Genomic DNA, 26829 nt, shown 5'->3' with positions numbered 1-26829 from the left:
CCAGTGCTGAGTTCTCTGACATACATGTTTTTAGTTGATCCCGACAACAGCCTGGAAGGTAAATATTATCCCCTATTTTACGGTTTAGGAAACTGAAGTTCATGGAAGTTGCATAACTTGCCCTAGTGCTCATATTAATAAATGGAGGAGAGTCTGACCCCCTTGCTCTTCCTTTTTTTCCATCTCTCAATTCATATAATGATCTCTTTGCCATGGCACAGGGGATTAATTTAAAGGACCAGGGGGACCACTGGGGAGGGATATGCAAGAGCTGGTAATTCTACTGGCAATGTTTTATTTATTGAGCAGGGTGATGAGCACACAGATGTGTGTATAATTCTTTTTATATCTTAAATGTTTCAAAATATTTTTTTAAAAGAGAGAGGGGGCCAGATGGAGTCTCAGAACTAGTGACAAGTTCTAATCTTAAAAACATAAGCATTTTTATCAATACTGGCAGTCAGAAAGCAGGAAATAACAGTATTAATATTTACTGAGAACATACTATATCCTAGATAGTTTTAAATAATTTGTTTCCAAGTACTAACTTATGTCACCCTTCCAACTACACTACCAGTGAAGTAGGTACTATCATTTTCCTGATTTTAATATTGAAGATGAAAAAATTGAAGAAAGACAGATTAAGTAAAATATATAAGGTCATATAATTTATAAAGGGAAAAAACTACACTGGAACGAAGCTCTCTGGTTTCAGGATATTCATATACAAAAACCACCATCCTGTAATACCTCGCCTAAGAGGTGAAGGATGAGTCAGATTTGCAGAGGGGCTTGAAAGTCTTTCATGCATATCCTGACAAGTGCCTGTTCCATTCCTTAGAGGCTTGCGTGCAATTAAACAGGAAATTCAAAATAGCTTTCTCATGACATTGACAGAAAAAGGGATGGGGTGGTTGACTGCACTTTCAAAGAAATGTTTAATGTATGGGTTTGACTCCCTTGGACTGGTTCAGGGAGAAAGACCAAGTGATAATGAAGGGTTCTAACTATCATGAAACTTCCTTGGCAAGTAGGGTGGAGTTGGGGAGGGATTTATGAATTCCCGAAAGTCAAGTGATCTCGCCAACTTGGGGTTTTTCTCCTGCTTGGATACGGTAGCTATAAAAACACAGTTTGTGATTAGTGCTGTTGCAGCTGCTCCCCATATCACAGTTACTCCGGGACAGATCTTCTCATCGCCACAGCTCTTATTTCAATACACACAAGGACACAGACAAACACACACACACACACACACACACACACCTGTTCAGGATAGCGCACACACAGACACCGACACACACAGACACACACAGACAGACAGACACACACACACACCCAGTTCAGGATAGCGGTGTAAGGAATTCCCAGGTGGGATTCCCAAGAGAAATGGAAGCCCCGCGGGAAAGCTGAGTTGACAGCGGACTCATTCAGCCCCTGCGCAGCAGCGCGCGCCCGTGGAGGACTGCCGCCAGGGGGCGTCCACACCGGGCTCCGCCGCTCTGTCTCCTCCCCTGCCCGCTCCCCGCCCCTCGCTGTCCCGGGGCGAGCAGAGAAGGCGGAAGTAAGGGCGTCCGCGGTCTGGGCTCGGGCTCCCGAAGAGCCGGGGACGCAGCAGCGGCGGCCTTCGGGTGAGGTGATTGGCGTTCCGGCCGCCGCGGTGCCCGTCGTCTCCGGGCGCCTTGGCCGAGTGGAGTCGTGCCGCCGGGTGGAGCCGGCGGCCCAGGGGACCGGAGCGGTGAGTCTCCTTCGGACGTCTCCCAGCGGTCGCGGCCTCCCTCCCCACAGGCTAGTGACGTCTCCTCCTCTCCTCTCCTTTCTCACAGGCTGGGAACGCAGCCTCCTCTCCCCCCAGGTCCCCCCAGGTTGGGGACGCCACCCTCTGACCCCTCACCTCTGCCCCCCCGGCCCGTGGGCACCTCCTCCCTGGCTCCCTTGATCCCCCCGCAGGAGTCCCGCGCCCGCTTTCTCGGGGCCCCACCTTCCACAGCCCCGCGCATTCCGCTTCCCAGAAAAGGAAATTGCCTCCTGGATTTTCCCGTCGCTCGGAGTTGATATCAGCCTTAAGAAAAAATCCCTGTGAGTTCCCACCGACTCCCTCTGTCACTGTCATGCGAAAGCTATTTTTGGGTTCCCTACTGAACTCGATAGACGTCCCAGGCAGCAAGTTAAAAAAAAAAAAGGTTCAGCTGACACTAGTTTCCTCCCCCACCCCTGCACTCGGTAATTCTGGCGATTGTTCCAGACGCCGCGCTGATAAAGCTGTTCCTAGTATTTGGCTTCAGGGGAACTCCAGCTGAGAGTTAGGACTGTCTTGAATGTGAACAGAAAGCACCTCCGAGTTTTAGCAGCTTGAGTGTATAGTATGTGCGTGTTTTCTCTTGTTTCTCGGGAGAGTAAATTACTAAATGTCTTGCTACACAGGCATAGAAACGAGAAGAACTTGAAAAAAATTTTTTTGAGTGTTGGCCTTGGAAACCTGGCCGCTGGCATGTTATCCATTCCCCTGTGGTAGACGGGGCTTTTCTGATTTTGAGGTTGCAGGTGGAGTGAGGACGCTGTGGCCACTTTTGTGACTCCAGCAAGGAATGTGTCTCAGGCACTTGCCCATGTGACGACCTGCAGGCGTTAGGTACTTCACGGTATTCCAGAATTGTTACTTGAGGTCTTTGCTGTGATACATTTGAGGCCCCTAAGATTTTGAAAGAAGTTCAAATCCTTGCTTCCTGAAGGAGAACAAATAGTGCCTAGGAAAGAGAATGCCCCTCGAGTTTGTATTCAGACGTAAAGCCCAACGGTTGACTGTTTTGCAGCCCTTCGTGGCCATTGCAGCACTTTTGCAGGTCTTTGTATTTTACGACTAGATTTTAAGGACTTAGTAAATAGTTGTAGTTTCTAAAGGTAGTAACAAATATAGGATAATTTCTTTGTATTTCGTATTACACAGTTTTACTTTATACGAGTTACATGTTTGGCGGTGAACAAGTATGCATTGACTTAAAGATTGAGCGGTTGAAGACACAACTTACTGATTTCTTGGGAATGTTTCTCTCATTAGCGTCTGTTGATCTTACAGGAACACATTTTTGTGCATCACCCTACACCCTCCTCCCCCAAGGTAATTTAACACTCTGCTCTTTGGATTATAATGTATAACCCAGATACTAATAGGTGGATTTAAGCCATGATTTATTACAAGGCTATTTTCAATATTTATTCATTTTGCAGTCAAAATAAGTTGATAGTGGTTACATCCCAATTAAGGTAGTGCTTACTATACTAGATTCACAACTGCAAATATGGAATTTCAGTCTTGAAGCTCTTAACCTACAGGGTAAGGAATAGTTTAAACTTTGTTCTATCCCTTGAATTAATTCATGTGGAAGCCACATGAATTCTTAATGTTAGAGTGGAAAAGAGGCCATACGAAATCTTTATTTGCAAGTAAGAATATATGTTTACTCCTACTTATTCTAGTTGTAAAGTGAAGACTACCTCTATAGCATCTCATGAAGTTAATACTTAAGGCACCATATTAGGTTAAAAAAATTCTTAAAAAAAATTAAACATTAAGAAAAATATAATTGTGTAAGATGAAAAAAAAAATTCGGATAGAGCATATTTTCTGCATGGTTGCCGGATCATTTCTGTTCACTTCTATAACTAACTCAAAGCACTTTTTGTTCTTTTCTTGGTGTCAATTAAAATAATTATTCATTGTAGTTAGGAGAGTGATTTTCACTTAAACCATCACAGTCCCTAAAAAGTAAAGGGGAAAAATGTTTTAACTTGCCAGAAAGAAAGACTAAACCTAAAAATACTGAATGACACTCAAACTACTGCTTTAGCTTACTTTTCCCTTTGCAGTGTAGTTACGTGGGACTATATACCGTAGACACAGAGAGTGACTACCTAAAAAAGTTTATTTGGAAGATGTAAAGCTTCTGTATTACTTCTTAAAGCATGAAAAGTAATGGCATCTCGATTTTTAAGAGTGCTGACTTTCATGTCTGAACACTGCATTCCTCTAATGGGATTCCTCTTGTGGAATTGTGACTGGGCAGCAACATATGTGCTATAGAAGGTTTCTTTAAATCCAAATATCTTCAAGTCTTTTGAGCTGGACTGCAAGAGGGCAATATGTAGACTCTCCAATAAGCTGAATTTTAACTGGACATTTGGGCAGAAAAGGTAGACTTAGCTCAGTGACTTTTGCTTTTGTCTTCTGGCTAGCACTTTAATATATGCTGTACAACCAAATAACGGATATCAATTTCTCAAAAGTGATTTTACTTAAAAAAAATTGAATGGTTAAAGTTTCGTAAGGTGAATATACCTGGAATTGTCAAAGATATTTTGGGAGTGGGAATTAAAAAGCCTTTGATATTGGATAACCAACATCATCTATCAGAAACCATAAAAAGTTAAATACCTTTTGACCTAATAATTCTACTTGTAACAAATTTACCTAAGGTAGTAAGTGAACACACAAGTGTGTATAGGAAGAGAAGTGTAGCATCACAGTGTCATCTGGCCTCAGATTTGGAGGGTGTAACAGAGGCCTTATACCCCATCCTGGAGCACTAATGACTAGTTTTGCCATTTGCCATTATCTTGCTGTCCCTTCCTTCTTACCAGAGTCTTCCCTAGGAATCTGCATTAGCTATAACAAGACTTTGCAAACTGTTTTTAACTCTTCCAAAATATTATATCAAAACTAAAAAAGTAAAATCACAACACCAGTTTTTCTATATTGATTCTTTGGAATTCTGTCAACCCAACCTAATAACACTGGGCAGCTCATGTTTAGTAGAAGCTGTGGTCAGCATCTTAGTCTAGTGTAATAAAAATAAATGGAAAGAAAATTTCAATACAGCTTTCTAGACAAAGTTGTCCAAACACAGAGAGACAAACATAGGGTAGGACAAATTGCACAGGCTCTCGGGTCCGGTATAGACCTGGATTCTGATCCTAACTCTTTTTGTTATTAGTAGGGCAGTCCTCAGCGAGTTACTTAGCCTTTTAAAGCTCCATAGTTTCCACTTTGATAAAGGGGTATGGGGGGTGACAATAAAATTATTAAATAAAGTAACTTTATAGAGCTGCACATAACAACTATTTTTTATTTCCAGGCACAGTTCTATATATTAACACATTTAATCCTCTCAGTAATTCTGAGGTGGATTGTTTTGTTATCCCCATTTACAAATGAGAAAACTGAAGTACTGAAAGGTTATATAACTTGCCTAAGTCATACTCCAGGTGATGGAGAAAAGACTTAAACCCAGATCATCTGATTCCAGCACCTAAGCTCTTTACCATTTCATGGTAGTGCCTCTCCAGCCAGAACAGTGCTTCATCCTTTGTAGGCACATATCAAGTGGTTCTCAAAATCCTTTTGAGAAGAAGAAAAAGGTATATATAGTGGTAAAAGAGAGAAGATTACTATTTTCACCCACTGTTTGGCTTGGTGGCAGCCAGGATTTCTACATAAAAATGAGACAGGCAGGGAGGAGATACATTGTACCATATTGCCTGGAGGCTCACGTTCTGTTTCTAGAACTAGAGTTGACGGTTGAACAACATGGGTTTGAAGTGCATGAGTCCACGGGGATTTTTTTTGGTAAATGCTACAGCACTACATCATCAGAGGCTGGTTGACCCTGTGGATGCAGAACCACAGATACACAGGGCACACTCTAAAGTTATACATGGGTTTTTGACTGCCCAGGGTCAAAAACCCCTGTGTTGTTCAAGGGTCAACTGTATATCTGGCACATACTGGGAATTTTCCTCGGGTGTAATTATCTACAACAGAGACCTGGTTACAGAGGCTGTGAATTGCTTTTAGATATTAGCTTTTCACTCGTAAATTCCATAATGGTCTAGAATTTGAAAGCATCTCACTTACCCATGAGGGCAATAGTTTTCCACAGGCAAACAGAACCTCACTTGTTTTTCCAGTCACTAATAATGAAACATAGTCACTTGACTTGACTGAAGGCACAAGGACATACAAATACACTTTTTCAATTCCATTCTTTGAGCATGATAGAAATTGCCACACTGAACATTTGAAAGTACAGTTGACCCCTTGAAAAACACAGGTTTGAATTGCACAGACTTTTTTCAGTGAATGTTGCAGTACTATAAGATCTGTGGTGGTTGAATCTGCAGATGAGGAACTTTGGGAACAGAGGGCCAGCTAGGATTTTCTGTTGTGTAGGGGTCAGCACGCCTAACACCCACGTTGTTCAGGGGTCAGCTGTACTCAGTAGAATTTTAGATCTGGAAGAAGAGACCAAGATCCAAGTGGTTACATAGTCCAGAATCACATGTCTCATAGTTTCTCATGATCATCTGATCCCTTGTGGTTTACTCTTCCTTGCACTGCCTGCTGGTCGCACTGTTCTCTCCAGCTCAGGATACTTGAAGGAACTTCAGCAGCCTAATTCAGTTCTTCAGCAGGTTCTTAATGAACACCTGTTACGTGAAAGATCTTGTGCCAAGTACTGAGGATATGAAAATTCTTGAAACTTCAGTTATAGAAGATAGACGTTTAAGCACGTTAATTATGCTATAGCTAAGTATTACAATTGAGGTACTTTTCCTCTTTTAACCTTGTTTTCCATCTTTCTATTAGATCATGAACTCCTTAACTTACAGTAGTCATGAAGCAAACTCAGAAAACTTTGAAAGTGTTTTGTAAATCATATTAACACAGCTAATGCATATCAACTAAAAGGTAGCTTGCACAGATAGCTATGATATGTGTGTGTGTGTGTATGTGCACGTTAGGACATTTCTTCCTTGCTGTCTCTGCAGAGCAGTTGTTCATTGCGTTACTATGAGTCTGCTGCACTGTGAAAACAGCTGTGGGTCCAGCCAGTCTGAGAGCGACTGCTGTGCAGCCATGGCGGCCGGCTCCTGCAGTGCTGCGGCCAAGGAGGACAGTGTGAGCGGAACCGCCAGCACCGGGAATCTCTCCAGCTCTTTTATGGAGGAGATCCAGGGATATGACGTGGAATTTGACCCGCCCCTGGAAAGCAAGTATGAATGCCCCATCTGTTTGATGGCGTTACGAGAAGCAGTGCAAACACCATGTGGCCACAGGTTCTGCAAAGCCTGCATCATCAAATCAATAAGGTACGTGAGCATCAAAAAGACCCGGCCTAGAACAGCCAGGTTCAAAGAACATTATTATGTAAAACACAGGACATCCCAAGACTAGTCTTAAACGTAAAAAGCTACTTCGGGAAAAAGAATACTGGACAGAAAACTGAGAAATTTACATTCTTATTCCAGTTCCTACTATAGTATGAAAGGTAATTACTATCTCCTTCCCTCCTCTGACCTTCAGATAAATAAACAATAAGTCGCTACTTTAACTACTTAAAGCAGTTCTGTTGTAGACAAGGGTGTGTCTTTAAGCTTTAAGAAAACAATATAAAATAATGTACTTTAAATGATGATGCTGTTCGAATATGATCATGTCAGCTGTACAAAGAATGCTGACTCTAAATAATCATAATCATTATTCTGAATTTTAGCCACATTAAATTTTGTCTGTTACCTGATGTCTATGGACAACTATAAAATAACCAGTATTTTTAAGGAAAATATTAATTGATGGCTCCACCTTCATAGTATATCCAAAATTCAGTCCCTCCTCACTGCCTCCACTGCTGCCACCCTGTTCTGAGTCACCATCACTCTCTCACAGCCTCCTGCTTCTACCCTTGCCTTCTCCATGCTGTTCTCAATGTTGCAGCCAGAATGAACTTGGTAAAATAAGTAAGATGATGTCATTTCTGCTCAGAACATTGCAGCCGGTCATCTGAGAGTAAAATCCAAAGTCCTTGTAAGGCCCTATATGATAGGTCCATAAATTTTTTCACCTCCTCTTTACTAAACTCTCCTTCCTTCCATCAATTCACCTTTTGCTGTTCCTTGAAAATGTCAAGTAGCCCTTGGGGGATTGGCTATAGCTGTTCCCTCTGCTAGGAACAATCTTACGTCAGCTAATTGCCTAGTCAATGCTCTTTACTCCCTCCAATGTAACTCAGTTCTCACCTTCTCAAAGGTACCCTGGCTACCATATTTATACCACAGCATGCCTAGCCCTGCTACTCCCCGCAGTCCTAATCTCTCTTACCTACTTTTCTTTTTTTCTTTAGCACTTTTCGCCTTTAAAAATGTGTTTATGGTCTTCTTGCCCACCTGGAAGATACACTCCTTGAGAACAGGGATAGATCTGTTTTATTTCTTGATATTTCCTAAGTGCTGGGAACAGCTCCTGATACACAGTAGGTGCTCAGTAAATTATGATTGCTTTAGCTGAATAAAAGTATGTGGGATTCCCACAAATGTTTCAAATTCATCTCCTAAGTTAGAGATACATTTTACTATAATTCAGAAGTAGATGGGAATATTTTTAGGTGACTAAGGAGTTCTATACACAACAAAATAACGGAAGAAGTGGGGGAATTTTATGTTCTTCAATGAATAAACACCTAGTTATATTGGTAAGATCAATGTAGAGCTGGAGGAGTATTGGTGTTAATTCTTCTTTAAATGTTTGATAGAATTCACCAGTGAAGCCATCTGGTCCTGGACTTTTATTTGCTGGGAGATTTTTGATTACTGATTCACTCTCCTTACTAGTAATCAGTCTGTTCAGATTTTCTGTTTCTTTATGATTCAGTCTTGGTTGGTTGTATGTTTCTGGTAATTTATCTTACATGTTATCAAATATGTTGGCATATAATTTTTCATAGTAGTCCTTTATGATCTTTTGTATCTGCGATATCAGTTGCAGTGTCTCCTTCATTTTTTATTTTATTTGAGTCCTCTCTCTCTTTTTTTTTTTTTGTTTGTTTCTTTTTCTCTTTTGAGTCTGGCTAAACTTTTTTATAAAGTTTAAATTTGCATTTAACTGTATCCATACTTGAGAATTGGCTTAAGTTACAAGGGAGCATGTGTCTTGTTTCGATTTGAGGGAAAAAATGTGTTACCCAGTGGTGAACTGGCAGTATCTATTTAGGGTTGGTTTTCTCAGACTCCACACTGTTAGCATTTTGAGCCAGATACCTCTTTGTTGTGGAAGAATGCCCTGTGTTTTGAAGGATGATTAACAGCATCCCTGGCCTCTGCTCACTGGATTAGGTTAACATCCCCACTTCTCCAGTTGTGAGACTCACAGTGTCTCCAGACATTGCCAGATGTCCCCTAGGGGCAAAATTGCCCCAGTCGAGACCACTACCTTAGGGTATACATGAGAGCGGTGGTAAAGGTTCACCTTTTTTTCTATTTATAATGATTTTTACTTACATTGTATTTAGATAGAAATAGGACTATATTATGGATCATTGATTTTCCTGTAGGTAGAGGTATGTAGTGTTTTACCAAGTGTCACCCATGCCCAGGAAGGTAGCTAATCTTTAGCAGTTTTTTAATAGCGAAATACTCATGCAGGTAGTGGGACAGTGGTCTGAAAAGAAAGTAAAACCCACAAAAGGAAGTCTGAGGCTTTTTTTTTCCTGTCTCCCTCTAAGCTAGAAGTGATCATTGACTTTGACTTTAATGTTCTTAAAAGAACAGTTTGGAAATTTCTCATTGGTTATAGTCATTCAGAGAATAAAACTGCATCTCAATCCCATTCCATTTTCTTTTGAAGTGATCTCTAATCTGTGGATAATGGCTTCCAGCTTACTTTGTAAGGTTCTTCTTTCTTTCTCTTAGACATCCGTCACTTAGGTTTTGGGACGACATTTCAGTAAGTTTGTTTATGGCTTTCTTTGCTTCTCAAAAAATACCTGACAGTGTAATAATAACATACAGTCTGAAGAGGCCTCATAAAGACTGACTGTGTTTCTCACCTTTGTATTTCATTTGATGGCAGACCCCCTTTTTTAGCACCTTTCCTGACCACCACAACTACCACTGTTGCTTAACACATAGGAGGTGCGCCACAAATGTTTGAGTGACTAACACTCTGCAGGCTCCCTGACCTGCCACATTTTGTGAGCAAAGATTGAGGCATCACAAAAATTTAAAGGGGAATGACAGACACCCAGGCTCCCTGGGGATAGTTTTTCTCATCATGAGGCGGAATAAACCGTTGGGAAGCAGGACACAGATGTCCTTCAACTCCCGACTGCATTGTCCCCGAGCTATAAAAATAAAGGAAGCCTTTGTTGCCCCGAGCCTGTGATGGTGACTTCTCAGAGTAAACTTACAAAGTAAACTGGGTTTACTAATAACTACAGACATTAGTATATTCCGAGCAGCATATATTTAGTTACATCTCACTAGTATGTAGAATAGCTGCTGACAGAACAGAGGCCCTGTCCTTGACTGTCACTTCATCTTATGCCAATCAAAATATGATTTTTAGTCAATCAGTTTTTCTCATTTTTTGGTTGGAATCTATCCCAGAATCTAAAATTCCTTAGTTTTTAATAGGTAGTCAATATAGTGCCAGTCGTATCCATTTCATAAAAGAACAGTTCATAGCCGTACATTAAAAGGACAGTTTATTTTAGTAATATTATACAATATAATGTGTTAATTTATTTTCCATGGGAAGTAATAAATGGAGGATTATTATTGCTGAATTGAAAGTTATCTGTATTTTCTAATGTGAACATTTGTTTAAATCTACTAAATGTATGTGTTTTATTTGTTTTTTTAGGGACGCAGGTCACAAATGTCCAGTAGACAATGAAATACTGCTGGAAAATCAACTGTTCCCTGACAATTTTGCGAAACGAGAGATTCTTTCTCTGACGGTGAAGTGTCCAAATGAAGGTTGTTTGCACAAGATGGAACTGAGGCATCTTGAGGTATTAAAGTTAACTTTCTAGCCGTAGCATATGTGCAAGGAAGTTCCTAGAGAATAGGGACTTCACTGGGTCCATCAGGGTATTGCCAATGCCTAGCATGGAGTGGTTGGTTAATGATAACAACTCTTTCATTGTTGACTATAAATGTAAGTAGAAACCAGAAATTTCTTACTCCATTTACTCTGGCTTTGCCCCAGTGATAGTAAATAAGAAATCAGTATTCTTCTATAAGTATTTTGGGTGGAAAATTATCTGCAGTAAAAGTGAAGAGCATTTTAAATAGAAGTGTCACATTTTAATCCCATAACTTCCTTTATTTTATTTTGAAATAAGCAGCAAATAAGCATCATCTTGGTACCCTCATCATCATACTTTTTTCCCTGGTTTTCTAAATTAATTCATTTTATTATGAACTCAATGGAATTCTCCTATATCTTGAGATTAACTGAAACCACCCGATAAAAGAATTTGCTTTTAAATTAAACAAATCATTTTTCTTAGTGTGGTGATTTTATAAGAAGTTAAGTATTGTTTATGTTCCATTTGAAATTAAGCATTTAAAATATATTTGTAACTTACCCCCTTAGCTCCTTTTGAAGGAGTAGCCTTTTTGACACAGGACTAAATAGGTAATCAGAAAATGTGACTTCTTTCCAACTCTCTTGCTTAACTGGATACACGAACTTGAGAAGTCATGTTCTTCATATAAACTTTGAATTCACAACCATTATTTGAAAAAAAATGAATTAAGGCCTTCATATGTGGTTCTGTGGTATATATGAGACAAAGTAGGTTCAGTAGCCAATTATGTAGAAAAGAACAGTATATTCTTTGAAAAGATTTTATGTAGGAGATTTCTTACGGATTGGCAAATACTAATTGATTATTTTCTCCTTATCATAGGATCATCAAGCACATTGTGAGTTTGCTCTTATGAATTGTCCCCAGTGCCAGTGTTCCTTCCAAAAATGCCAACTTAATTTTCATATTCTCGAGGAGTGTCCAAGGAGACAGGTTTCCTGTGTAAACTGTGCTGTATCGATGGCATATGAAGATAAGGAGGCATGTACTGACTTGAATTTGTTAATTACATTACTTTTTTTTTTTTAATGTACATTGGGGGGGGTTGGCAGTAGATGAGGATGTTAACCCAATTCTGAGTTTAATTTATGTTACCAGTTGTGAGAAGATTGATTTTTTAAGAAAGTAAGTTTAATAAACCATTTTAGTAAATGAGTGTAGGGTTTATATTTGCATCTCTTTATTAGAAAGCATTGTGTATACTATTCACCACTGTAGTAGATCTGCAGGTAACAAAAGCTTCCAGGAAAGACATAAGCTGATCCATTTTCCTATGTGATGTTTTAATGACCAGTCTTGGATTAGACACAAACATAAAATGATACTGCATAAAGACTTACACTTTTCTCTTTGAGAAGGAGAATGAGTTATTAAAACTTTTATGGAGATTAAGTTAAATCCCACAAAGTGTGTTCCTTGGGTGATAATTCATCAAGTTATACACATACAATGAATTCACTTTTCTGTTTGTATATTATACTTTAATTAAAACATTTATTTTTAAAAAGAAACTTCTTGGTACCTGACAGACTCATGATGATAGGACATTTTTTCCACTTAGAAACTGAGATGCAAGAAGTCAAGTAATTTTATATTAGTAATGTCAGTGGCAAAGCTAGCACTGAGATCCCAGACTCTGGATCCCCATCCTATGTCTTCTTTACTAAAATAGTATATATGTAATTTATGTCCTTTATAACTATTAAGATACTTCCTTAGCTTTATTTCTTATAAATTCACCTCAGTAATTTTCCCTACTTTCTAATGAGATCCAGCATATTATACTCATTAAGTTGATGAATTTTAAAAAAAAAAGCTAGCTTGCTAAAAATGAAGAGAAGTTTGAGGCATAATTAGAGCAAATTGGCATCTTCCTAAACTTCAGTAAATTAAATGGACCCAATCAGAAAGGTTAATTATGTCTTAAATTCATTGTATTCTAGAAAACAAGGCTAACCTTCCTGGGGCCTGTGAGAACCTGGGCACCAAGGCCTCCTGCCCTAATCATGCTTCTGTTGTTTAACCCTCCTGAAAAGAGTTTCAATTAAATCATCATTGCTGCTGCTGGAAATTTTTGGAAAGTGCCTTTGGAGAATGACACTGCAGATGACTGTTGCCTCAGCTAGTCACAGTCTCCGCCTTTAAAAAAAAAATCTCTTTTGCATACTACTGTATTCTTTTAAAGAGCTAGAAGGCGGGATGAATCTTATAACTACACTGGCAAAAGGGCAGAAAATAACTACAGATTATGCTCACATTTTTGTTTTACACACACCAATATCCTTAATTTGTTCATAGTGAAAAAAATTACTTTTTATACAAATAGTATAAATAGGTTGTTTTTAACCTTTGCAGGTTTTCTCACGTTTTTCTTATATTTTTCTCATAAAATTTAGATTCATGACCAGAACTGTCCTTTGGCAAATGTCATCTGTGAATACTGCAATACCATGCTCATCAGAGAACAGGTATGATGATTCCCTTTCATAGATTGGTGTTCCATAATAGATTAAAGAAGTGAATTAGGTTTTTAATTGGAAATTTAAGTCAATAAGGCAAAACAAATACAGGTTGAAGAAAAGTTAAAACTATGTGAACTTTAAATGCAAATCAAAATCACTATGTGGTGTCACCTCACACTGGTTAGAATGGCTTTCATCAAAAGTCTACAGATAATAAATGCTGAAGAGGATGTGGGGAAAAAGGGAACACTCCTATACTGTTGGTAGAAATGTAAATTGGTGCAGCCACTGTGGAAAACAGTATGGTGATTCCTTAGAAAACCAAAAATAGAACTACATACATGATCCAACAATCCCACTCCTGGGCATGTATTCCGAAAAGATGAAAACTCTAATTCAAAAAGATGAACATGCACCCCAGTGTACCGCATAACAATACTATTTGTAATAGCTAAGACATGGAAACAACACAGGTGCCCATCAACAGAAGACTGGTTTAAGAAGATATATATTCAATAGAATATTACTCAGACATAAAACAGAGTGAAGTACTGCCAGGTACAGCAGCATGGATAGACCTAGAGATTATCATACCAAGTGAAGTAAGCCAGAGAAAGACAAATATGATATGTTAATCACTTACATGTGGAATCTGAAAAATAGTACAAATGGATCTATATACAAAGCAAATAGACTCACAAATAGAAAACAAATTTAGGGTCACCAAAGGGGAAGGTGGGGGAAGGGATTAAATAGGGGTATGGGACTAACAGATACAAACTACTGTACCTAAAATAGATAAGCAACAAGGAAATACTATATAACACAGGGAACTATATTCAATATCTTATAAGAACCTATAATGGAAAATAGCCTGAAAAATATTTATACGTATATAACTGAATCACTTTGCTGGACACCTGAAACTAACACAATATTGTAAATCAGGTATAGTTCAATTTTTTTAAAACTATATCAATTTTTTCAAATAAATTAATGTAACAGATACTTTCAGAAAGAACAACATACTCAGCCCTAAGTACTTAAAATTCTTAAGCCATTAACAGTGCCCGTGTTTATATATATTCATAAAAGTTCCAAACAAAGCCAGGTAATTTTAAGATAAAAATAATTTAATGTGAGAAATGCATATTTACATTCTGTGAAATAAGGATCTTAGATACCCAGAAGCCAGTTAAAAGAGTAAGATAGAATACTGAAATAGAAGGAAGCAATTCTGTTCAGTAGCAGAATGTTATTTGTAGCTATGGCCCCTGAGACATACTGGGAGATGTTGAGATTCCCAGGATCTGTAGCCACCTCTGTTCAGTTGTCTGTAGACCGGTGATGGGCATCATCAAAACTAGTGGTTCTAATAGAGAACTATTCATTTTTATTATTAGTAGAGAAAGGAAAATTCCATCTGATTGCTATCTTCTGACATTTGGAGAGTTTACCCACAAAATATGAATATTAGTCACTAAATATTTATACACCCATGAAATCTGCAAACCCAGAGATCATAATTGATTACCTTACTAAGTGGGAACAAGCAAAACCTGTCGCTCGAGTAAACTTTTCCATTCATCTGATAACAGAGTCCTTTAGTTTGTTTCCAACAAAACCTTAATTTGAAGGTGTTAAACTTCTTTTTGCTTATGAAGTCTCACCTCCCTGGTTTTTCTTTTTGATCTGTTTTAATATTTAAAGGAAATCATTCAGCACATCTAAAATCCAGCAAAAGCGGAACTTAATGTAGGAAAAAAAAAAAACAACCCTAGGTTAAAAGTCAGAAAACCTAGATTTTGACTCTGATTGTGCCACTAACTTGCCCACTGATTTCTGGCAAGAAAGTTGACATTCTGGATCAGGGATCAGCAAACCAGCCCACCAACCAAATCTGGCTGCTGCCTGTTTTTTGTAAATAAGTTTTATTGGAACCCAGCCATGCCCATGTGTCTGTATGTTGTATGGATAGAGTTGAGTTCTTGGAACAGAGACCATAGGGCCTATAAGGCTGAAAATATTTACTATATGACCCTTTACAAGAAATTTTGCTGACCACTGTTCTAGATGATATGAAATGAAGGATTGGATTAAATGGTCTCTGATGTTGTTTCTGCTTGAAATATCTATAACTAGCTGAACTAAATTTCTAAAGGAAATGTAGTACCACTTTCAAAGAACATGATTCTGTACAAAGATCTCACCTTAAAGAGTATTTTTTTTAAGAGTCCCCAAATGCTGAGATTTTCTTTAAAATTTTATTATAGTGCTTAAAATACCTTCTGACATCTGAGTCTTCCCATTATAGTCAAACTAGGTTAACAAAAATAAGATTTATGAAATGTGGCCATGAGGGAAGTACTAGGTACAGTTGGTGGCTCTAATGTATGCAGTTTACTGGTCCCCGTTAAGTGTCCTGGACCACAGGGAGGTTTCCCTGGGTGCGTTTACAGTCATGGTTGACACCAGAAGGTGATTTTTGTTTAAAATGCCACTAGAGGGTGCCAGTTCCCCAGCACTAGGAATAAATTTATTTTCTTAAAATGAATTTTGAGTGATTTCGGGGAAGGTATGAAATGATGATATTTTCTTTCTCTGTGACTTTCAGAAGTAATTATCATTTTAATCTTTGTGGACTAACTAGTTTTTGTTGCAGCTATTCAACTCAGCCATTGTAATGATAGCAGCTGTAGACAGTACATGATTTTGTGTAGATGAAATGTGATTCTTGATTTCAAATGTGGTCTCATCAAACTAGGACATGATAGCAGGGGAAAACATTTTTCAACCTCTGTTTTGGTTTTCAGATTCCTAATCATTATGATCTAGATTGTCCTACAGCCCCAGTTCCATGCACATTCAGTACTTTTGGTTGCCATGAAAAGGTAAGGTGTGTTTTTGGGTTTTTTTGTTCTTAATTCTTAAATATAGATCAAGAAAATTAAGTTCTGTAGTGTAGTGGAGAATACTGGTGGGGATGGAGCTGGCTGACATGCATTGTACATGTGGTCTTAAGCTCTGAAGAGAAATTGGGACTCAGAATATTGCTTTGGGAGAGTGGTTCATGGTGATGATGGGAAGTGTCGTTAAGATCATACTGAGACAGTGTGTACAGGAAAGAGAGGTAAACCAGGAAAGGAGCCATGAATGAACAGTCTTAGAAGGTGATGAAACAGGCAAGGAGAAAGTATTGTTACGATCTCCAAAATTAGTCTCAAATCCCAGCCATCAGTTGTGTCAAAAATCTAAGAAAGATCATTGTTTACAATATGTCGTTCTTTCTGGAGAGTGCAGTTACACTTTGCTTTTCCATTGTGCTTTTTTATGTGACTTTTTTTTACAATAAGTACGCATTTGATTATAAAAAATAAAATGAGCAAATAGGGAAATGTGGGGAAATTCTGTGTTGTCTGTGTACACAGAGAAAAAGACTTAAAGGAAATATATCAAAATGTTAATGATTGTTAGGTTGGATAATAGGTAAATTATCTTCTTTTTGATTATCTGTGTTTATCTATTTCTCTATAATACACATGAATTACCCTTACAGTAAAAATTGTTATATCATGAAATTTTTTTTCATATAACAGTTAGGATATTCTTGATGCCCTTAGCAGAGTATGAAGACAGACAGGAGTCCATTTTGCCACAGAGCTACAGAAATAAGTGAGGGATTGGGGGCAGTGCAGGTGGACTGCTCTTGGTTATAAAAGGAAGAGGGAGGAAGAGGTATCAGCTAGAGGGAGATAGAAGATCAGTAGAGAGGTTTGCCCTTTTCTTAAATGGGGAAGACTTTAATTCTGAGAGAAAGAGGGAGAGAATGCTTGAAGATAAAGGGAAAAGGCTGGATAAGCAAAACCTCTGAGGTGTTGGAAAGGGTGGGTCAGAGCCCAGGTGAAGCGTTAATTTAGGACAAGAGGAGAGTCATCTCTGATCAGAAGAGAAGGAGGAGTACAGATCCTGACACTCTTACAGGTGAGAGGGAGGGAGGTTTATCTGAGTGACAGCTGGAGCGTTCAGCAGGTGGCCTCGGGTTTTCAGGGAACTAAGAGGCAAAATCATCTCACTGGATCAAGAATCTGATGAAGACAAAGAAGGTTGAAGGAGATCGAGGGAAGTGATGACGTGACTTAAAAACCTCTTCTTTGGCTTGGCTAGGTCCCTTTCCTCGTCCTCCCAGTATCTGTTCCTAACCTGAAGCTCGTGCTTGAATTTTAGATGCAGAGAAATCACTTGGCACGCCACTTGCAGGAGAACACTCAGTCGCACATGAGAATGTTGGCCCAGGCTGTTCAGAAATTAAGCCTTGCAGAAGCTCCCGTACCTCCGCGTGAAATGCTTCCATATGAGTCTCCCTTTGTGTCCCGGGTTTCCTCTGGGTGTCACTCGGAGGTCCAGAATTTCCAAGAAACTATTCAACAGTTAGAGGGTCGCCTTGTAAGACAAGATCATCAAATCCGGGAGCTGACTGCGAAAATGGAAACCCAGAGCATGTATGTAAATGAGCTCAAACGAACCATCCGAACCCTTGAGGACAAAGTTGCTGAAATAGAAGCACAGCAGTGCAATGGGATTTACATCTGGAAGATTGGCAACTTTGGGATGCACTTGAAATCTCAAGAAGAGGAGAAACCTGTTGTCATTCACAGCCCTGGATTCTACACCGGCAAACCCGGGTACAAACTCTGCATGCGCCTGCACCTGCAGCTGCCAACTGCTCAGCGCTGTGCCAACTACATATCCCTCTTTGTCCACACGATGCAGGGGGAGTATGACAGCCACCTCCCTTGGCCCTTCCAGGGGACGATACGGCTCACGATTCTTGATCAGTCCGAAGCTCCTATAAGGCAGAACCATGAAGAGATCATGGATGCCAAACCAGAGTTGCTTGCCTTCCAGAGACCCACAATCCCACGGAACCCAAAAGGTTTTGGCTATGTGACTTTCATGCATCTGGAAGCCCTGAGACAAAGAACCTTCATCAAGGATGACACTTTATTAGTACGCTGTGAGGTCTCTACCCGCTTCGACATGGGTAGTCTTCGGAGGGAGGGTTTTCAGCCACGAAGCACTGACTCGGGGATGTAGCATCCCCTCATTTGTTTAAAAAAAAAAAAAAGACCCATTTGGAGAAAATGGTGCCTTTCCTTGCTCTGTTTGCAGCAATGATGTACAAACAAAAAATGCAGTGGGAAAGATATAACTACCAGTGAATGTGGTTTAACTTCTTCCTGTTAAAAATATCTGAAGCAGTTTTTTCTCGGGAATCTCCGTATTCTCTGCTTTTTCAAAACTGTTACAACCAGAGTGCCTGTGGCCTATTGCAGCGGCTGTTCATCAGTTAGGATACCTCTTTGTTGTACTTCCATGGGCTTTTGCTCCAGGGTTTTTTATCGTCAAATCCAGGGTTGGAGTAGTAAAGCTCAAATCTTTTAATAATAGTGGACGTTCCTTAAAACTTCAGTGTATTTTTATAGTATTAGATGTAATATATTAAACTTGGAAATCACTACCGTCTCGTGCTGGTGCCAGCAAGAAGAATTATTACTCTTGAATTCAGTTCTCATTTTATTTGACCTCCTGTAGATTTCAGAGGATTTGAACCATAATCCTTGGAAAGCTTAACAAGTTCTCATTCACCCTGGTTTCCTCCTCCTCCCAGGGTGTTATTAAAGGTATTTAGGGACTAGTTTAAACCCTAAATATAACCTTGCCTATTTAGTGTGAATATGTTGTCTGTCAAATAATTCTTATTTAAGTGTTTCATTCTACCTTGCTTTCTTATTTCCTAGAGGCAACAAAGTAGCATCTTCTCCAGAGTATAGAACTCTGAAAACATGTGGAAACCAGCTACTGGGTGTTATGCTGTGAATCCTTTTTTGTCTGTTCAAGCAGAGTGAATTCCACAGCCCTGTGTATGCTCTCTGCTGCTTAATGCTTATAGCACAAGGAGATGCACACACGTAATCACCAACATAAAAACTAAAAATGACTCAACTAGTCAACCAATATGGCAGCTCATTGGTGGTGGCAAAAGCTATTTGAGCCAGAAGTTTTCAGCTCTTTTGAACACCTTCTAGTTTAGTTCAATTAAAAGGAAGAAAATTGCTTTCTTAAAAGCAGGAGATTATTGGCATACCTGAGAGGCCACCAGATTAAGGTTGGAAGTCATTGTGGTTTTATCAGGACTCGCCAGGAGTGGGCGGCATCAGTCTAACACTTCATACTGAGGAGGATCATATGGAATGTTATTGAAGTGACCAAATGTTCCAAATAGGGAAAGATGTATTTTGTGCCATTATATATTTATTAAAAGCCTATAGATATTAAAGATTATGGTGACGTTCAGTGCTCAGGTGTCCCACAGCGAGTGTAGGCTCTCACGAAGAATCTCCGAGGACCCACCCACCATGCAGTTTATATGGGATCATTTCCAGTTATCTGAGATGGTGCTGCACCTCCAGAGAGGCCAAGTCAGAGCCCCCTGACCAGGGTTCAAGATCAGCCTTCATTTCAAGAGGAAGCCAGGGGACTTTGTGCAGAAGAATGGTTTCAGTTCCAGAGACCCAGCCAGCGTCACTGTGACTTTCCCTTTGCTTTTCTCTCTCCTCTCCTCCCCACCCCACATTGCGGCTCCTGCTCTGGGCTTAGGTTATAAAGTGGAAAGAAAGGTCATACAGAGATCCTGTTCCCAGAGCCACCATCAGTGGCACCTGCCCAACACTGGTTTCGCAGTTCGCTTGCTGGTAGTTTGTGTTCCGCAGCTACGGAGCTTTCCAGCCAGCTCCTGAGCATCCCTGCAGCGTGACCCTGTAGGTGGGGAACCCTGCATCACTGCTGTTTGCTATGATTGTTTTTCAGTCTTGTTGAATTCTATGTAAAAAACAAATGGCAGTTACTCTTTTTGCATAGAAAAAACCTGAAGGAAATATATACTAAGCTATTTTTGATGACTTATTTTCTTTGTGCTTTCTTGTATGTTTTACCTTTTTTACAATAAACATGTCCTTTTCTCAGAGAAAAAAAAAATACTGCCACAACACATTCAACCCTACCAAAAAAGGAAATAATATTTGAAAGCTTCCTGGTCAAATTTCTATTAAAAGCATAGTTGTGCATTAGGTACTGAGGTGAGTCATTTCCTGCTTTGGTTTTATTATTTTTTTTCTATTAACTTGGGAGCCTTAATCCAAACAAAAACAGTTTTTTGCCTACCTTCAAACTCGTCTAGCTTCAGGTTTCCCATCTGTAAAGTAAGGAGTTGGATTAGATATTTCTCAGGTCCGTGCCAACCATAAATTTCTGTTTCAAGAAATGAAGTTCTAACTAGCAAAATGTTGACCATACTTAGAATTTTGCCAGTAGAAAAAAAACTTGCTTTTACTTTTTTTTTTTTTGCTGATGTAATCATTTACTTCAATTTAGGGTCTCCTCTTAATTTCAACGAGCAATTTTTTTAACCCCCAACATTTGGCATTTTCGTAATAAACCTGCCACTTACTTTATGCTGGTCGTTCATTGTGAATATAGAATAAAAGTAATGGTCAGACTGTCTTTCCAAATAAAACCTTGTTGACTTCAACTCAGAATCAGGTCTTCGCTGGAAAACGGGTCTCTCCCTTACATTTTTCAAGTCTCCTTCCCCGACTCCGAAACATGCTGATTTCATCCAGTTGGCCTGCAAGTATTTGGGCTGCATATTTATATTTTATTAACCCGTTCACACGTATCTTTTGATATCACTCTTGGACATGGCTAAATTAAAAGTTGTTTCCTCTTTTCCCAGGGGTGTCCAACCCAACGTTGGATGAAACTTAATGCAGGTCACACCCTTTGCTATTGGAACACAAGTCAGGATGCTGGTTTGCGGCTGAGTTGTTTTCTTACTATCCTTTGGTTGTTGCAGCAATGTCAGTTTCTGGCTCTACTACAGAATGATTCAGCTTTTATTTAAGGGAATAAAAATAGAAAAGAGTAAACTAGAGTGAAAATTGAGGTTGGTTGGTTTGTTTTTTTCCCCTAATGGACTATTAGAGGGGTGTTGGATGATCTCTAGCAATTAGTTTTTGTGGCAGGTATAAAATTATAAACCTGTCCTCCATTACTGTTTTTATCCCGTAAGGCTTAGATAAGCTAAGAGCGTGTTTGTGAATTATGCATGCAGTTGGAGTGCATTCTCGTTTAAGAGGAGCAGCTGCTTGTCATTCCTGTTTCCAGGGAATCATCAAGTCTCTAGTGACCAGAAAACATCTTTAATTATTACAGAGGTTTTTCTAATTTAAGACTGTGAAATACTGCTCCTTTATTCAGTTACTGCTGCTTTTTCTTGTTTTGCCCCAGTTGAATGCTACTTACTGTATTATGTGAAATACCACTAGGTGTTTTTGTGATGTCCAGTTCCTTAGAACCCTTGCAGTGCAATGCCTTAAGGAAGTGAACAAGGGACAATAAATAGTCGTTTGTGTTTTTCCTTTGAAATGCATTTTAAAAAAAATTCCCGGGTGCATGTGATAAACTGTAGTTAGTTTCAGTTACTGTCCTTGAGTCTGTAGAGTGGAGTTGGCACTTCCACATTCCAGCGCCCAGAAATGCGATCTGATGAAAGCAAACCAGATTCGTCTCTGCACACTGGAACATTCAGGCACAGCCTTCACTTTTGGTCAGACACTTGCAAGGAGATGCCTAGTTGTTTCACTAAATGTCACCAAAGCCTTTAATGTTTAAAGCTTTATCCTCCCTGAAAATTTTGAGTTGTCATTATAAAATTATAAAATAGTGAAAAATAATTCCTAGATGGGGAAAACACTTTGAGGAATGAGGAGATGCGGTTCTCCTTTCTCTCAGGTCTCTGTCAGCAGGACGCTGGCCCTCCCTTTAGGACAGGAAGGAAGCGGGGCAGAGACAGCTCTCACTGCTCTGCTCTTTCAGGGCTGGAGGCTCTGAGGTCGGTGCAGTCCCGCTTCCCGGGAATCTTCGGGAATCCACAGAGCACAGTTGGGGTGCTGCAGTGCTGTCTCCGAAAGGGAGATGCTCCTCTTGTCAGAGCTCCGCGCCTCTGCTGACTGATTGCATTTATCCCAAGGTCCCAGACCGATTTCAGGATAAGAGCTAAACAGCACGCCAGTGCTGGAAGGGCAAGTGGATTTCTGTATTCCAGGAGAGCAATGCTGTCAGTGGTCCTGGAAGCACGTAACAGTTCTAATGTGCAGAAATGTTGAAAGAATTGTACAGTACCTAGAATCCACAAGTAGCATTGTTACATTTGCCTTATCACTTAAGAGATGTGCTGCTTTTAATGAGACTTCTTCAAGTTTGATTTCTCTTTAAAAATTGTGTTGCTAAGATAATGGAACAGCTTTAATCGAGTGGTTTTAAACTCTTTGGGGAAACTTGTGATATTTGCATTATAGCTGGAATTGTATTCCTTACTTTAAGCTAGTTTTAAATTTGTTAATCTGTCATGCTGAATTTCAATCCTATTTATTTTGCCGGAAGGGATATTTCTTACAATAGAATTATTTGAAAGCCCTTAATCAATTGTGCAGAATATTCTAATGTTATTTTCACGCTTGACAAATTATCCAATTAATTCCTCTGGTGAGAATGTAATTTTGGGCCCATTTTGCTTATACAAGGTTCCAGGATTATGTTCCCAGAGGGTTTGAAGAGTCAGGGTAATTTAGCATGTAAACCGCTAAATTAGGAGCTAAGAGATTGAGATTTTATTCCTGTCTGACCATGGGCAAATCACTTCTCTTTGTCTTTGTGTCCATTTATCTACTTGTGGGGGCTAGAATCTGAAATGTAGACATTATTAAGTAATGGGTAACATTTATTAGTGCTTGGATCTATTAAAAAAGACACTATTTTAAAAAGAAAAAAATACACTCTGGATCCAGGGAGGCTCTCAGAATTCTCTATTTGACAAGCTATGAAATGCACTTGACTTTTGAAAAGTAGAAGCACAGGCCATGGTTAGAGTGTCATCAAGAAGCCTGCTATTGCTTAGAACTTACTATTGCCATGAAATTTGTGAGTGGTTTTCCTAATCCATCTGGACTCAAAATAACTTGTTTTGTGAGGGGGGTGGTGAATGCAAAGATGGAAAGAGGGGGACATTAATCATAGAATGAACATCTGTGATCAGTTTAAGAACAGATTGTGTGGAATGGCGGGGCTTTAAGGAGTTACCCTGATTCACTGCCACACACCCTCCACTGCTCCCCCAACCGTCACCACACACAACCCGGAGCACCAGTCCTGTCCTGCCAGCTCAGCCTCAGGTGGTCTCCGTCAGGGGATACAGTTGAATTGCAGAGTCGACCAAGGGCTAAGCAGGGTCTCTCTGCTCCGTTTAGTAGATGAGTGTGCCATGTTCTTTCTAAATTCTAGATTCACATTTGTCTCACAGAGGCTCTGGACTTTTTACTTTAGATCACATCTTGCAAGGTTATGAGCAAAACAGTTCCTTAAATGGCCCTTGTTGGCTATTAATTTAGAAGAAAACAAATGCAAGACTGGCACACCTGTCCCTCCTGTCGGTTGTTGATAGTCCCTTAGCCTCTGCATTCCACCAGTATATCCAAAAAGGTACTCTTAATTCAAGTGAAATACAGGCATTAAAATGTAAGCACTATTACAAGTGTTTTCTAATAAAACAACTAGAGTGCTTTGATTTTTTTGCCTTATCTTTGTTCTATTTTGGAAACTGTGTAACTCACTATTTGGGGAGGAAAGAATGGTCCTAGGCACTAGTTTTCACTTGAGATAAAATTAGTATTTTTCTCCTTCTGAAAAGAGTAAATGAGGATTCATTCTAGTCCTTGGTTTAGGCTCTGGTTTCTGCTCTGGGGCCTGTAAGACTGCATTTTGCAAAACAAAATTAGGCCCAGAATAAGGAACTAAACAAGTAAAAGTGTGAAACCACATAACAGGTTGATCTTATTCCCAAAGCAATAAATGGAGAGTCTCGGTTCTCCCCAGTTCCTGGGCTGTGGCTGTCCCCACCTCTCCTTAGTTAGCATTCTCCCTGGATCAGTTCTTAAATAACGGCTGCCTCTGCTGTGGGGCAATTAAAATCATTTTTAGTAGGCTTTCTGTGGGTCAACCCCTATCTCTTCTAAAATAGACTCAATTTCCCTAAGGTGAATATAAAAGCTGGTAAGACATGTAATTAATTACTTTACAAAATTCCACCTTAATTTTTAAAGTTCCAAAAGTGAAATACTGCTATTAATCCCAGAATAAGCCATCAATTTTTTTTTTAAAACATTCCACTTCTATTTTGGGTTACCTTCTTGACACTGTCAGAAGTTCAGGAAAAAAAGCAGAAGTAAAACCAGTGAATCACTGAAGTAGTTCATTGGTCAAAGTTTATCTTGCTTACACAAAAACTTGGCAGACCAGGAGCATTCAAACCAAAACCTGAGAGGCTCAAAGAGACATTGTTACAGTGCAGCTTGTCTAGTGTGGAGCAGTGTTTATTCTTCACAGTTATTAGTTACAATATTAGAATTTTCTTAAATGAAAGGGAATCGGTTAGTAGTTACTTCATATCAATTTTGGGGAACACTTTAAGTTTCACTTACAATTTTCAGAGGCATAAGCAAGAAATGACTCAGGCCAAGTTAGCCTCGCTTGTCTTGCAAAATAAGCTAAATTAAGCTTTGCTTGTATGACTAAACTGGTTTTGTCTGCTCAGGGAGTTTTTCAAGTGCGATCTCCACTTGTGTTTGATTTTAACACTTACCTTCTAGTCTGTTCTTATGAATGTCTGTTACACTGTTGTCACATTTAAGAAATTAACTTTTGTATAGGACCAGCAGGGGCTGGATTACTTTAAAAAATGACAATTGTAGCCTTGGCAGAAGATGATGCAATACTCACAGAATTTTTGTTTGGTCTGGGTAGGGAGTTGTACATTTTAATAAAAAGGTGAGTCAGCGAGTCTGAGCTTCACAGTATTTATACTGTTGAAAGTGAAATAATAAAACTGCACTGAAAAGTAGATCCCCAAATCCTGAAGAATATTTCTTCCCCTCCTTAACCCCGCCTTCCCACTGACTGCTCTGTCCTGACTGGCAGAGGTTGATTTAAAAATAAAGAGTGAGTCCCTGTCTGAGGAGGGCTGGCCTCTTTGTCTTAACCCCAGGTTCCTTTTCCTGACCGGTCATTTCACTTGAGGTGCCTAGATACAGTACACAAAGCCCCGCCAAACGTGCTTAAAGACTGTAACTAGTCATTCCCTTTAGAGCACTTAGGAGACTGAAAGGAAAATTTATTTTCAACCTAATCTGACATTCCTTTGGAGCCACCATGAAAGAAGAAAAGGAAAGAACTCAGGTTTTCTGAATACTAATCTAATAGAACTGAAATAGTTTTTTCATGCTTTTAGGGTCAGTGTTTTGCAGTCCTTTTTTTCTTTTTTCTCACTACCCACAGTAAATTAAATAGAGATAAATTATATGTACACCAACTCACCTGACACGAAAGGTTTATGGAACACTTGCTTTTACTATGTCTGATGCATTCTGATATTTTCTGTTCTTTTCTTCACTTTTAAAAATGTAGCTCCAGAACACAGAGGAGTTTATCAGAATGCAGCCTGCCTCTTGAATCAAGATCTGAGGATTTAAAATAGCCCATGGACTAGAGGCCACATTCACTCACACACACACACACACTCTCACACAGTCAAGTGTCCATGGGGGTCAGTGAGGATTTCCAGGCCATGCCTTGCTCTCGTTCCTCCCAGCCTGGGCTTCAGCCCATCTGGCCCTTCAGCCTTGCCTCTCAGGGCCCAGTCCTGATGCTCGTGCCCCTCTCTCCCTCAGCCTCGGGTGACCTCATGGTTTTGTGGGAGAGAAGCTCCGTCCCCTGCTTCTCCAGGGCGTGGTCCTCTCCTGTTCCACTGCTCCTCTAAGTTCTTCTATGGAATGAAGCTTTAGGAAACAAAATCCAGAAAGATTTACAGACTCCTTTGTTGTTTTGTTTTGCTTTGGCCGTATACCTCCCCTGAGGCAAAGAGGCAGTGTGCTGCCTGAATGAGGCAGGTGGGATATGGGGAGAGGAGACGGGTTTCTTAACATCTCAAAGAGTTACTGGCAGTATTAAGTGTCTTCTTAATCAGACCATGAGCTGTCAAGGAAAGGAACCAGATGTGAATCAGAGTTCTTTAATAGAATCCTGGCTTTTGTTAAAGGATAATTTTCAGAAAGGGTCAAATTATGGCTCTCATACAGGTATCAAGTGAGCATGGGTTAAAGACTTTAACTCTTAATCAGGCAGATGCTATAACCCATTCAAAGGAGACTCCAAATAATATACACTTAGAGACCAGGAGTATTTACAGGAATGTCCAAATGGAGGCAAACACTCGCTTCTTTCTTGGTGGTGGAGGAGGGAAGTCATGCAAACGTCTCCCCATAGGACATAAT

At 39.6% G+C, this 26829-nt stretch overlaps 1 protein-coding gene across 3 annotated transcripts; it reads left to right on the top strand.

The window, feature by feature from the left end:
• Positions 1-1548: 1548 nt before the first annotated feature.
• TRAF6 (TNF receptor associated factor 6) lies at positions 1549-25339 on the top strand. 3 transcript variants are annotated; one of them, XM_072969803.1, is made up of 8 exons: positions 1549-1738; positions 3077-3118; positions 6826-7146; positions 10694-10844; positions 11748-11906; positions 13322-13393; positions 16201-16278; positions 17612-25339. In XM_072969803.1, exons 3-8 carry the CDS (start codon positions 6848-6850, stop codon positions 18479-18481), a joined length of 1629 nt encoding a protein of 542 aa, XP_072825904.1. In that variant the 5' UTR covers positions 1549-1738; positions 3077-3118; positions 6826-6847; the 3' UTR covers positions 18482-25339. The 3 variants fall into 3 exon arrangements, with proteins under 3 accessions (XP_072825904.1, XP_006216917.1, XP_015105499.1); XM_006216855.4 differs by lacking the exon at positions 3077-3118 and having other exon boundaries at positions 6831-7146; XM_015250013.3 differs by lacking the exon at positions 3077-3118.
• Positions 25340-26829: the final 1490 nt, after the last annotated feature.

This window comes from Vicugna pacos, chromosome 10 (genome assembly GCF_048564905.1).
Source record: "Vicugna pacos chromosome 10, VicPac4, whole genome shotgun sequence".
In the NCBI taxonomy this organism is placed as follows: Eukaryota; Metazoa; Chordata; class Mammalia; order Artiodactyla; family Camelidae; genus Vicugna; species Vicugna pacos.
The sequence above is the reverse complement of the archived record's forward strand: the minus strand, read 5'-3'. Positions and strand labels throughout refer to the sequence as shown.